Consider the following 13892-nt stretch of genomic DNA (forward strand, 5'->3'; position numbering starts at 1 on the left):
ACAAATAAAAAAAAGGTCATGAAGAACCTAGGGTTAAGACGGGAATAAAGACACAGACCCACACCCCTTTTTTGTAAATAAAGTTTCATTGAAAACAGCCATGTTCATTACACACTGGCTATGGCCACTTCCTTGCTACAATGGAAGAGTTAGGCAGTTGAAACACAAAGCCTCATATAATTACTGTCTAGTATTGTACAGAAAAAAATTTGCTGACCTCTGGTTCAAAGCAAGGAGGTAGGGAGACGAATATGCCTTATTTTGTAAAAGATCACTCTGGCAGCACGTTAGAGAAACAAAAATGGAGAAACCAAAATTGGATGTTGGAGACCACTTTGTAGGATATAGAAATGGTACAGTAGAAAGATGATGGAAGCCTGATTTGGGACAGTGGCCATGGGAACAGAAATAATTGGCTGGATAAATGAAATGTTTAAGGAGTACAACAAACAGGATGGGGTAATGGATTGGATGTAGACAGAAATGGAAAGAACAACAAGAAGGATAACTCCTAGATTCCTCTCCAGCGAAACTGGAAGGATAGTGGTGCCATTTACTTGGACCAATAAACATGGAAGAGGTTGAAGTTTGGGGCAAAAATAATGACTGGCTTTGGGCATGTTGACTAGACGTGCCTTTGCAACATCTAGGGGAAGATGCTGAGCTAGAAGTTTAGGAAACATCTGGAACTCAGGTCTGCGGTCTGAGCTGAAGATAGAAATTTTGGAGTTATTCACGTAGAGGTGACTATGAGGCTATGGTCTGGGACGAAAACAACGATAAGTAAAATGATAAGAAATATTTATTAATTGCCTATGAAAATGTGCTCTATATGTAATTTCATAAAAATTCAAAACCACCTTGTAAGATAATCTCATTTTCTTTATTTTATAGTTGAGAAAACTGAAGTAAAGAGGGTTGAAACAACTTATCCATATTATATACTTAAGAAAAAGAATATGTAGGGTGAAAAGCATTTAGGTAGAGGATGATGGGCCCACTAAGCAGAGATGCTGCATTTAATGCTGCAGCTAGAAGAGTTAAGAAGGGTTCTAACTTCATTTGTTTGGTTGGCTAAAACATGGACCGAAAGGTGGCCCACAGGAAGTGATCTAGAAACATCAGACCTACCTTGGTTTAATGAAGAGGAAGGGATTCAAAGACTCTGGGAGATTGGATTGTTAGACTGTATTTGTCTGAAGCCAAGTCAAAAGGACATAGGAGCCATCCTGAAAGAGCTCTGAATAATCAGAGCTTGAACAATTTCAACAACAAAATAAATAATGATAGTATTGGATTATAACCTATAGAATAAATATACATGAGCCCATACTGATATAAATATTATAACGAATAAGTTAGTAAATGGAAGAGAAAGGACAGTTCCTCATGACAGATAACTTCCAAGTAAGAAATGTAGACAGAGTAAAGAAAATAGAAAGTCGGCATTGGAACACCAGACTAATAATTTTTGCAGGCAAGATCTACTGATGGCTGCTAAAGTTAATGGGCAAAAATTTGAGGAGAAACAGTATATTTGCATAATCTCAAAGTATCTTCCCAACATGTTTATTAATTCCAAAGGGAAATATTCTAACTTTATACTGAAGATTGCCTTAATCAAGTGATCCAGGCTAGGGCTAACCTTACCAATAATAAAACATACTGACATTATGTGCTGCAGATCTGATGCACTAAGAACGATACTGAATCACTGCTGTGGTAATCCTGCCAATAATGCATATCCTCAATCTAATTATGAGGAAACATTAGAGAAACCCAAGCTGAGAGACATTTTTCAAAATAACTGACCAGTACTCTTCAAAAGTGTCAAGGTCATAAAAGGCACAGAAAGACTGAAGAACTGTTGTAGTTGAGAGGAGACTGAGACATGACAACTAAATGCAATGTGTTGATTATAGACTGAATTCTGGAACAGAATAAGGAAATTAGTGACAAAACTGGTAGAATCCAATGAAAGTCTATAGTTAACAGTACTGTATGACTATTAATTTCTTAGTTCCTGTAATTGTGCTATGGTTTTGCAAGATGTCAACTTAAGGGAAGCCAGGGGAAGGTTATATGAGAATTCTATAGTGTATTATATTTGCAAGTTTTCTCTAAACTTAAAATTATTTCAAAATAAAGTTTAATAAAATCACTTTTTAAATCTGGCAGTAGAAATGCCACTGGTGACCACAGTGAGATTGAAACCAGAATAGAGTGGTTCCAATAGGGATTTCTAGCTGTGAAAATGAAGATAACTAGATAGAAACCTTTTTCAAGAATTTGTTCCTGGAGGGTTTGAGAGAAATAGGATGGTAAACTGGGGAAGGAGTGAGGCTGTTGGAGTTTGTTCTTTAAGATGAGAGATTTTAGGTTGTTTAATTGTTGATGAGAATGAACAATTCAAAGAAAGCAGTTTGGTAGCTGCAATTTACTCTAAGAAAAGTTTACTGCCGAGATTGCCAGCAAAGGTGAAACAGATGGAGGTTTGAGGAGAGTGAAATTTGAAAAAGTAGTTTGAGAGAGGCAGTGAAAATTGACCTGAGAAACACAGCAGGATTATACTGGGCCCACTTGAGTTTGGTGTTCATAAACTTACAGGAAATCAAATTGCTATGATTCATGACAATCTCAAGCGGACCTGTTTATTTACATCCAGTGTTAGAGAAAGTTCCTTGTAGACTATATTCAGGGTTGAGATTTCATTAGATTGGTAAAGTAAAAGGGCAAGATTTTTACGGCAGATTAAAGGTAGAAGGGCAAATGGATTTAAGAGTTAGTGTTTTTAAGCTGGACATAGAAGTGAAGAAAGGAAAGGGATAATGAATTAGAAAAAATGACAAATTAAAATAAATGAAATAAAATAGAAAGTCTTAGGTGTGTGGGTCAACAATTCTACATGCGTCTGACGTATCCTTCTCTGGCAGAGATCTACCTGCTAGTACTGGTTTAGAATTCATTTTTTTTAGGTCTGCTAAGACAGTAACAGATGGTCATCTGCTCTCCAGGTTCCTATTATTTCCTTTTGCATTCTTCATCCCTATGAGTGTATGTCTTAAAAACAAAACAAAGCAAAACAACAAAAAAAGATCCTCTTAATTTTTAGTGGAGTTTTATGGAGGAGTGAAAGTAAATGAATATTTTAAATCTATTATCATTACTTGAAATTATGCCCCTCCACCATTTTAACCCCACAAATAAGGTTTATTATTCTCTGTTTCTCTTTTCTACTGACTTTCCCTAGTGGCTTGTGTCCTTGTGCATTTTACTTTATTCATTTATTTAAATATGTATGTATTTATTTACTTGAGCTCGTATTTTGTTGAATTTGATCTCTGCATATACTGAGGGTCTAAATTAGGGATACTTCCTCCAGAAAGGAATTGTATTTGCTTCCTTCAGAATTAGGGAGGAAGACAAAACCTCTTTAGTATCTATCAAATTCATATCCCTAACTTTGATGCAGACTTCAGGCTTTTTTGTGCAGTTATAGCACTGATGTCATCATTTGCCCCAGGGATACTCTCCCATTTTGTGTTACTTATTGATTACTGCTCGCTCCCTATTAAATTTCAGTTTATGTTTTCTTTTTCCCTCATATTCCCTTATGTTCTAGGAAGCCCACTAATGGATTAAAATAGTCTGTTTTAACGTATGCAGAAGCTATTTAGAAGAGGTCTATTCTAGTGTCTATCCTGGGATACTTGGGAACAGGAAGTCTGGTGGAACTCTGTTCTTATCTGTGAAATGAAGTGGGAACAGGAAGGTCATATGCTTTAACAGAAGGAAAGTGGGCTTTGAAAGCATAGCCAGACCAGGGTTCAAGTGTTGGTTTTGGTGATTTAAACTTGTTAAGCCTCAATTTATTCATGAACAAGATGAGGAAACTAATTATGCATTGCAGAATTGTGTGAGGACTAGAGATTATATATACATATATACTTTATTTATACATACGCATATATATAATCTATGTTTGTGTATGTGTGTGTATAATGTATATATAAATACCTAACAAATGATCTTCCCCAAACTTGACCTTCGAGCACACCATAATGGTATTGCATGTGTGAAGTGCATCTGGGTGCTAACAGCTGAGTATAATCAGAAAGCATTTCTGTCCTTAAAGAGTTTTCAGTCCTAGAAAGATGCATAGTTTTATTTAGACTCTTGGTGTGATTAGTTCTGCCTTAGTAGAAACATGAGTGAAAGAAAACTCATAATTACAGATGTAGTTGGAATTAAAAAAAAATTCCAGACAAGTTAAGTCTCTAAGCAGATGGCAGGTTTTCCTTTTAATTCTGGTATATTCTAGTATTAGTGCTCCACCAAACAATAATCAGAGTCTCAACATTTCAAGAGAATGGTTAATTAGAAGTTCAAAATCAGCTTTCAAAAAGCCATGTGTACAAGGTTGACCTGGCTCTGATACAAGCAAGGGTTGGCGGGGTTAATAGTGGGAAAATGTCTAACGCTGCTTTTCTTCAATGAAGGTCGGCCTGGCCCAGGGCTGCAACGTCAAGGCCTCTGTCTAAAGCCAAAAACTCTATGACAAATAGCAGCTCACACCTGACAACAGTCAGGGTTTTAAACTCAGCAGGGCAGGGATTTGAAATTCTGCCAATCCTTGCATTTTTCTGTGATTAGATGTATTTTGAAAGTTTACAAGGGACTCCAGAGTGGATTCATAGCTCCATGGCTCCCTGCAACTTGGCACTGCCCTTCTAAAACTGACTGTGGCTAAACCTCAATTAACCAGAATGTCCAAAACTCCAAATCTTCAGTTTAACTGATTTCCCCCTTAAACCTGTCATTTTTGGATGAAATAGAAAAAAGTGCATACAAAAAATTGCAAAAGGAATTAATTTCTTTGTGAGCTAGAATAACATAATGGCAAACACCACAGACTCCGGAGCTAGAATGCCTGGTTTATGAGCTTGCTTTTGTCCATTTAGTAACTATGTGTCCTTGCAAAGTATTTAACCTAGATGTGCCTCAGTTTACTTGATTGTAAAAGGGGAATGAAAATAGTACCTACCTCATAGGGTTGTTAAGTAGATTAAATGATTTAACTTATATTAATAAGAGTGCTTAGAGCAGTGCCTGGCACACTGAAAACACTCAGTAATTGTTATTTTATTACTTGCTAACAGCTTACAGGGTTTGCATTGTGTAAATAATTTCATCCAATATGCCTCCATAACTTTACTGTGGAGAAAACTGATATTTAAGATGGGTTCCCCAAATTTTAAGCCTTTCAATCAGCAGTTTCTTTTTCTTAAGTCTAATATTCATCTTTCCTTGCAAACCTTTTCTTCCTCTACTGTTCCCCATCACAGGAGGTGACATCAGTACCTACTCTGTTGTCCAAGCCTGAAACTTAGAAACCATTAATCCTCTCCATGCCTATTAATTACATACCAAGCCAGCTCTACTTCTGAATTAAACGGTTCACATTTGACAGTAAGTTCTGCTAAATCTCCTGTCCTTACTGCAGGCATAGTGATCTTCTGAAATGCAGGTTTGATCATGTTCCTTCCCTGCTTGAAATAAATCATTAAATCCTTATGAGTTAAAAGCCCATTTTCAACATCGTGCATATCTCTTATTCTTCTCCCCTGGGTCTGAAGAGGATGAAGGTGGAGGAGAGAGGGAAAGACAGAGAGATAAGGAAAAAAGGTAGAAAATCAAAACAAGAAGGGACAAAAAGAGAGAAGAAAAACTGAGTGTGGGTTAGCATTTGGGTGTGGAGTCAAGAAGCTAGAGAGTTAGTGAAATGATTTATGCAGTGCTTGTTGCCATCTGGGGAAACAACCCTTTAATCTATGCGCATAGCCCCATGAGATCAAAATCTTGGACAGTTTCCTCACAACAAGAGATGTACACAAATTCCTTTCAGATTAGAAACAATCTGATTTTCTCCTGGATCGTCTGATGTAAATGTCCTTTCTCCTTGGGAAGGGGGTATGTAGAGAGTATTAAAGTAATGGAAGGAGATGGCTGAGAATGATATTTCACATAAAAGAAGAAAATGACTGCCATCTTTACAGCGAGGTTTATCTTACTTTAATAGCTTTTTTTCATTAATTACTATCCAGATCTCTTAATTACCAAGAGAACTGGATAGCACCTTCTCTGATTATCCACTCTAATACAACATCAACAATGTCTGTATTTTATTTTTACCAGCAGTTATCTCCATTGGAAATAGAGTGGAAATGAAATCAACAAAATTAACATTCCTTTGTTTTCAACATCAGTTGTTACTTCTAAGGGTAGTTTCTGGAACAGAGGATATATAGTAATAATAAGAGAAGCAGATTAAGGAAGGGGGGAGAAGGAAAAGAATAACAACAAAAAGAGGAAAAGGAAGTCATTCACTCAATAACACATATAAAAACGTAAGTTAAGCAGAATTCTGACAAGGAGTTGGTGTCAACTATACTTGCCTCGGATCTCCTAGAGAAAATTTGATTTCATTTTTTTTTCCCCTAGAATGGGTGAAAGGTGTGCTCTGCCCATTGTAGTTGCCTGAACCATATGGATAACTGACTACCTCATAGTCAATTACATAGTTACATGGTGTATTCTCCTGCAATGAGATAATCATATCCCTTTTCATATCGGTCTCAAAAGTTGGATAAATTCAGGAGACCATAAATGCAATTCTCATTGCCCTAAATAATAATGTGTGTCCTGTGTGTGGGCGAGTTTTAAAAAATACAGATAAATTTAGCCATAGTGACAAATTTTATATGCAGGAGGCATGGATGTTGTTCCTCCACTGATATACAACAAGTTTGACAAAAACATATGGTGACATTGCAATTACTGTCTCTTCCTCATTCTGGCCTATGTCACCAGTTTTCTGTGGCTGGCATAATAAGGAATTCTAAGAAGACCTCAATCTACTAAACAAGGGAAGAATTCCTAGAGTGGGAAAAAGATGAAAGTGGGGGTAAAGGGAAAAACTGCCTACTGTTCTTTTATGACTCCGCTTCTGATCTGCCATCTTGCTGCCACCGTGGCACCACCTTAGAAAATCGGTGTGGTGATATGTCATGTCATTCCTCTGGAAATTCCCTAGGAAAGTTAAGTGGCTAGCTCATCGTCACATGGCTGGTGAGGATTATACTGAAATTCGTATCATTTTAAAACCCTCCACACTAGTGTTTTTCAACTTATCAGCTGCAAACCACTGGAGGCTTGCAGCAAAATTTTAAAAGAATCCTCAAATCCTTGTGTACACATATATTTTCTTGATCCACAATTCAAAAGATACTATGATTATCGTTATTATCATGCAGGAGGTCTACAAAATTGGTTGACACTTAAAAGGAGTACTCTTCTTACTAAAAAATTTAAATAAATAAAAGGAAACCATGACTATATACTTGTGGTTTTCACATTTTGAGGTTTCATAGATCAATATCAACATCATTCATTATATGTTTTTCAAACTTAAAATTATAGTCTTTCAAACTAAATAAATTTAGTTTTGTGGAAAACTCACTTCATGGTTCTTCCCTTCAAAATCAGTGAAAATGTTATCACGGGCCAGGACTAGTGTGAAACATGACATTTGGGAATCTTGCTTCTCAGCGTACTATGCAGAAAAAGGTAAGAGTTCAACGGACTGTGAGTTGTTAGGATGGGTTTCGGGAAAGCCTATATACATATGAGGGTCCTTTATCCTACTCTGGGCTGACTTTTACCTGGCATTGCTTGCTGGTGATTACAGCTGGCCAGTCAACTCTTAGAGCTGCCATCTCCAAGCTTGGCGATGGAAATGGTAGCTCACAAGCAGTTCATGTTCTTTCTAACTTAGAAATGATTCATCATTGTGGGTTGTGAAAGAGAGTGAAGAAATGGGCTCTCATATAGATTTCTCCTGCACTTCTTAATCTCTTGTTCTGTATGACCTAACCAAGAAGTATAACCTTAGTTGAAAAGTCAATCTAGGCTAAGGAAAAAAGAGTGTGGCAAATACTGACATACTGGCTGATTCATTCATTCAACGAACATTTGCAGAGCACCTACAACATTCCAGAACTGTGCAGAGGACACAGCGATTAAAAGCAAAGAACATCAGCAAAAACAATCTCTGCCATGAAAGCACCCAGGAAATGCACCTAATCTAGAATAGGGATGAATGGGGATTCATAGATGGCTTCCCAAAAGAGAGAACATCTGAGCTAAGTCTTGAAAACTTAATAGGGATGAGGCAGAAGACTTTGTCAGCAGAGTGAACAGCATGTGCAAACATGAAGCTTCTTGTCCATACCTCCCTTTTGTTATTTCAGAGATGGTTGATCTTTGTATACACCCACCATCTGAAGATGAAACCAGCCCCTGACCTGTCAGGGGTGGGGGTCTTTACCTGTCAGGAGAAATAGGTGCCCTGCTGTTGCCTTGTAAGGCCTTTTCTTCTCAGCTAAATAAGTAATATAAACAAGAACAGGACAACAGGGATGATCCTGCTGCAAAATACTCACATACATGTGGCCAGGCAAAGGGCCAATGCTAATCACAGCCTCCAGCACCTGCATACCCTCAGCTGTGGGGCTCAGTTCTCAAAGAAATACACATAAGGCCTGTCAGCACCTTGCCGTCTGCCTTGGGACAAGGATATCTAGGAACCTGCCTGAATGTTTCCCACATGCTACAAGGCCTGTTTTTCAACATTTACATACTTTTCTGGTACAGTAGTCCCAAACCCTGGCACAAAAGAATCCTTCAGAACCTGGACTAGGGGGTGAGCTGAAATTCGAACACCTCCTTAAGTTGAAAGGAGGCACCTGGTTGACACTCAGAGACATGTGAAGAGAAGGTTCCTCTGTTAAACAAAGGCTACCTTCAAGGCAGGCTTCATAAACAGGCAACCTGTGCAGTTGCAAAGGACCCCATGTTCAGAAGGGCTCTCAGGCTTGGTTCTATGCTCGGCTGGCATCTTCTTGAAATTATTAATAATTTTTAACAGGGAAGCATTTACACATCTTCATTTTGCACTAGGATCCACAAAGTTTTAGTGAGTCCTGACTACCTTCCCTGCCAAAGGCAAAATGGGGAGCCTAATCAAGGGCCTGGAGTTCTACACGAGCATGTGAAATGGAAGTGTGTTATAAAACAGAGAAAAATAAAATTGAGAGTTCAATTTTATCGTTTTTAAGGAAATATAGCATTGTTTGTTAAGTCAGGTACCCACAATTTTGATTTTCCAAGCCATTATGAAGTTTGTTACTCTGAAATGCCACTTTCTTTTATTGCTTTGTAGACTTTATACAATCCCTTTCTGTTTCTTTAACCTGGATGAGTAGCCCCAAATAAAAAGAGAATCACCATATGACCCAGCAATCCCACTACTGGGCATATACCCTGAGAAAACCATAATTCAAAAACAGTCATGTACCACCATGTTCATTGCAGCTCTATTTACAATAGCCAGGACATGGAAGCAACCTAAATATCCACTGACAGATGCATGGATAAAGAAGATGTGGCACATATATACAATGGAATATTACTCAGCCATAAAAAGAAATGAAATTGAGTTATTTGTAGTGAGGTGGATGGACCTAGAGTCTGTCATACAGCGTGAAGTAAGTCAGAAAGAGAAAAACAAATACCTCATGCTAACACATATATATGGAGTATATACAAAACAAAAAAAAATAGTTCCTAAGACGCTACGGGCAGGACAGGAATAAAGATGCAGACGTAGAGAATGGACTTGAGGACACAGGGATGGGGAAGGGTAAGCTGGGATGAAGTAAGAGAGTGGCACTGACATATATACACTACCAAATGTAAAATAGATAGCTAGTGGGAAGCAGCCACTTAGTAAACAGGGAGATCAGCTCCGTGTTTTGTGACCACCTAGAGGGGTGGGATAAGGAGGGTGGGAGGGAGGAGATATGGGGATATATGTATATGTATGGCTGATTCACTTTGTTATAAAGCAGAAACTAACATATCATTGTAGAGCAATTATACTCCAATAAAGATGTTTAAAAAAAAAAAAAGAGTAGCCCCAAAGACACACAATTCAGAGAAACACACAAAAATGTACCACACAGTGGTCAAAGCCACAGTACTGAAGCACTTTCTCTGTACAGATTTTCACCCTATGTCCCAACTGGTGAGAGATCACTGTAATCTTGTGTTTATCTTCCCTTTTACAACCTCAACCCACCATTCAGTTCCTTCTCAAGCACAACTTGAGTTCTCCTTGTGGTGATGCTACTCTCAGTCTTTTTTGGTAAATATTTTTTTGCATCACCAGCACCTTGATTTTCATCAGGACTGGCTACATAATTAGCAAGGCTCAGTGCAAAATGAAATGTGGGCTCCTGGTCACAAAATACAAATTAGTGAGAATTTTAAGGCAGCAAGAGTAACAGCATTAAACCATGTGTAGGGCCCTTCTAAGTGTGGGGCCTGTGTGACTACACTGGTTGAAAGCCCATGAAGCCAGCCCTGCTTCTCCCCGGCCAGAATTGGTCAAGTACCCACTCCTTAACTAATCACTGGTAAGAGGGTTGACAAGTTTAGCCTTGGACTAAGAACAGCTCCTTTGGAGCTGGGCATAAGTTCATCTTCCCCTGATCTGTACTGTATCTGGTGGCAAGGATTCATGTGTGAAACCAGGCTTCTTCTGAGTAGACATGAGGAACACATAGTTACTGAGTAGCCAACAACAGTACCCACTATACCATATACTGTATCCATGACTCAGAAGGAGGCATTCTTCTTCAGAAGCTCTCTTTGATGCAAGTTTTGGTTCCCTAGGGCCTTGAAGAGTTATTCGAATCAATCCTGCTCAAATCTTCCAACTCTCAATTCCCAGGTTTCCATGCACTTCAAACCTCGTCTCTGGTACCAACCCTGCCTGCAGGTACAAGTGGGGGTGAGAAGACACGGTTCCATCCTCTTGATAATTATCATATAATTAAGGAACCATGATCGAAAGACCATAAAACATACAAAAACTCAAATAATAGAAAAATTTTAAATAAAAATACCACTTAAAATCTACACGTTAGTGCGGAGACTTTACAGAAGTACTGGATTAACAAGCTCTGGGTGGAATCTTCAATATGAGTTTAGGAGGAAATAGATTTTTTAAAAAATTTATTTATTTTATCTTTGGCTGCATTGGGTCTTCGCTGCTGCACGCAGGCTTTCTTTAGTTGCGGCGAGTGGGGGCTACTCTTCGTTGTGGTGTGTGGGCTTCTCATTGCGGTGGCTTCTCTTGTTGCGAGCACGGGCTCTAGGTGCGAGGGCTTCAGTAGTTGTGGCACACAGGCTTCAATAGTTGTGGTGTGCAGGCTCTAGAGTGCAGGCTCAGTAGTTGTGGCACACGGGCTTAGTTGCTCCGTGGCATGTGGGATCTTCCCAGACCAGGGCTCAAACCCATGTCCCCTGACTTGGCAGGCAGATTCTTAACCAGTGCACCACAAGGGAAGCCCCAGAAATAGATTTTTAAATGGGGGAAATGGTCAGTGTTGGGTGTTTGAAATGCATTTTGGAGCAAAAGACAGAGATTCACAATCCACAGGGGCAGAATTCTTATCCAGCCAATTTTGATAGTTCAGTGAATCCTTTTCAAGAGTCAAACAGGTTTGTTTGGCTAAAGTAGACTGTACAAGTCACTCAAAAATGTCAGTGGTGAAAGGAAAACCATCATGCAGTGGAAAGTCATTACTGGCAAGTTAGATCCAATGCAACAGACAACAGCATGGTTTCTAAAGACATATATAAACCATGAATTTTTACACCTATGTGAAAATTGAGTCTTTTGCTTCCGTTATTTCCTTCAGAACATTCACTCTTTCTTCATCTGGCCAAAATCCTGTTCAGACTGAGACAAACTGGGACCTGGGACCCTTTGCTGCACTGCTGTAACGCTTGCACCTGGACACACCTCTCTTCAAGCAACAAAATACAAAGAAACTATATGGGACTAAAAATAACTGCCTGCATGCCCAGTTGGGGCAATTCTGGACAAAAGCTACAAAGGGACCAAAAAACCCAAGAGCCACTTTTGAAGAGCCTGGAGCAAAAGCAGGGGGTCAGCAGCAAAAGCAGCGTACTGCGCACGCTCCCTGCACACACCACCACCTAAGGGGCGGGCAAAACACCTAAGCCACCCCTCTGGCCCGACCCCTGGACACAACCTTAACCTCAACCTCATATAAAGAGGAAGCTTACGCCCCCTCCTCAGCCAGCCAGCAAACAAAGGAATCTGTTGTTTGTTTTTGCTCCGGGCTGCTGCAGCAGGGGCCCCAATAAAGCCTAGCCTGAATTTCTTGTCTGGCCCCTGATCAATTTCTATTGATTAAGGAGGCCAAGAACCCTGGTCAGTAATAAGACCTTAAGACCAAGGTCAGGCCCTATCACTGCCAAGGAGCCTTCCTCAAACCTTCCGTGAACCTTCCTCACTTTGCAGTACCTCTCCTTCTGGCTGCAAAGGACTTAAGAAAATGACTGTTTCTTGTCCATGATCTCAGTGCGTGTTGTGACTTCTATTGAAATGATCTATTTTAGTGCCTCTCACTCACTGGAGTGTAAACTCCCTAGTGCTAGAAACTGCCTTATTCCTCTTCTGTGCCTTGCCTTGATAAGTGCTCAAGTTATCATGTATCAACATGTAATAAGTATTTTAAGAATGCTTATTGAAAGTGATGTGATCATAATATACATAGGGACAATAATTTTTAATAGTCTGTGTATATAATGGGAAAACAATACTCAGGAAAAAAAAGAATCGTATGTGTAAAAAGTAGATATTTTTTATGCTGCTGGTCACCTTAATGAAGTATTAGATTAGATTGCATAAGCACCAGATGAATGGATAACAGAACCCCAGTCACAACCATATCTCCAAATTACTACTGAGCAAGCAAAGACAAGGACTCAGAGATAGATGGAAGGTGGCTTCTCCAGCGGTGTTAAAAAATGCTTCTACAAAAGAGTAGCAAAGCTAAGGGTTTTCTGATCCTCTATCACACTTAATTTTGCCATTTGGTTTTCCCATTCATGCTGACTTTCATGTCAATTTGTGCTTGCTTTCAGTGTGTGTGTGTGTGTGTGTGTGTGTGTGTGTGTGTGTGTGTGTGTGTGTGTGTGTGTGTGTGTGTGTGTGTGTATGTGCGTGCGTGCGTGAACACTCATGCATGTTATCATCTAAAAAAGAGTAATTCCTGAGAAAGTAACAGTGATGTGAAAGGAACTGGGATAGTAAAAAGGTCTCTGACTTTTCCTTTTTGTTCAGTTGGATTTTCTAGTAGGCTTTCTCGTGAACTTTTTCCTCTACTGACAAACTTAAAACCAGTAAATGACTGGTGAATTCCAACATCCCTAGGAGATAACTTACCTCAGTTAAGACTGGACAATATAATCACAATTTCTATGTTAATTTCATAGCTCTGAGTAGATACTTAGTGGCAGTAATGGAAAAAAATCCAAACACTTTTGGAAAATATGAGAAAAACAAGGTTCTAAATCTAGAGTCTCTGAATTTCGTTATCAGTGTGAGATAAGATTGCCACATTAACAGCAAGGCAACAAAACACATTTAGGTATGGATACGTAATATGTGGAAATTATAATTACTTTAAATATATTCCTTATATTTGAGAAGCTCAAATATATTTTTCATGTGCTCTAATTCTCAATATAAGCTTAATTAGTACCTTATTAGAAATATTAAAAAAAATTTAAAGACATACTTTGAATTTCAATGATCTTCTGTAAAGAAATAACAGCATTCATATTCGGAGTTTGTTGGAGAATATCTTCTGCAAGTGGCTCCAGCTGCAAGAATGGTAAATAATGATATGAGCAGAACATTATGACTTTATAATAAGTTTCACAGAAGCACACCA

General features: G+C 38.8%; 1 protein-coding gene across 1 annotated transcript in view; it reads right to left on the minus strand.

Annotated features, from left to right (window-relative positions):
- Positions 1–13892, minus strand: part of HDAC9 (histone deacetylase 9) — an 806539-nt gene that overhangs the window by 36470 nt on the left and 756177 nt on the right. The window contains exon 24 of the mRNA XM_060020406.1: positions 13737–13821. Coding sequence (XP_059876389.1) covers positions 13737–13821 — 85 coding nt within the window. The remainder of the gene's footprint in view (positions 1–13736; positions 13822–13892) is intronic.

Source organism: Delphinus delphis, chromosome 9 (genome assembly GCF_949987515.2).
Source record: "Delphinus delphis chromosome 9, mDelDel1.2, whole genome shotgun sequence".
In the NCBI taxonomy this organism is placed as follows: Eukaryota; Metazoa; Chordata; class Mammalia; order Artiodactyla; family Delphinidae; genus Delphinus; species Delphinus delphis.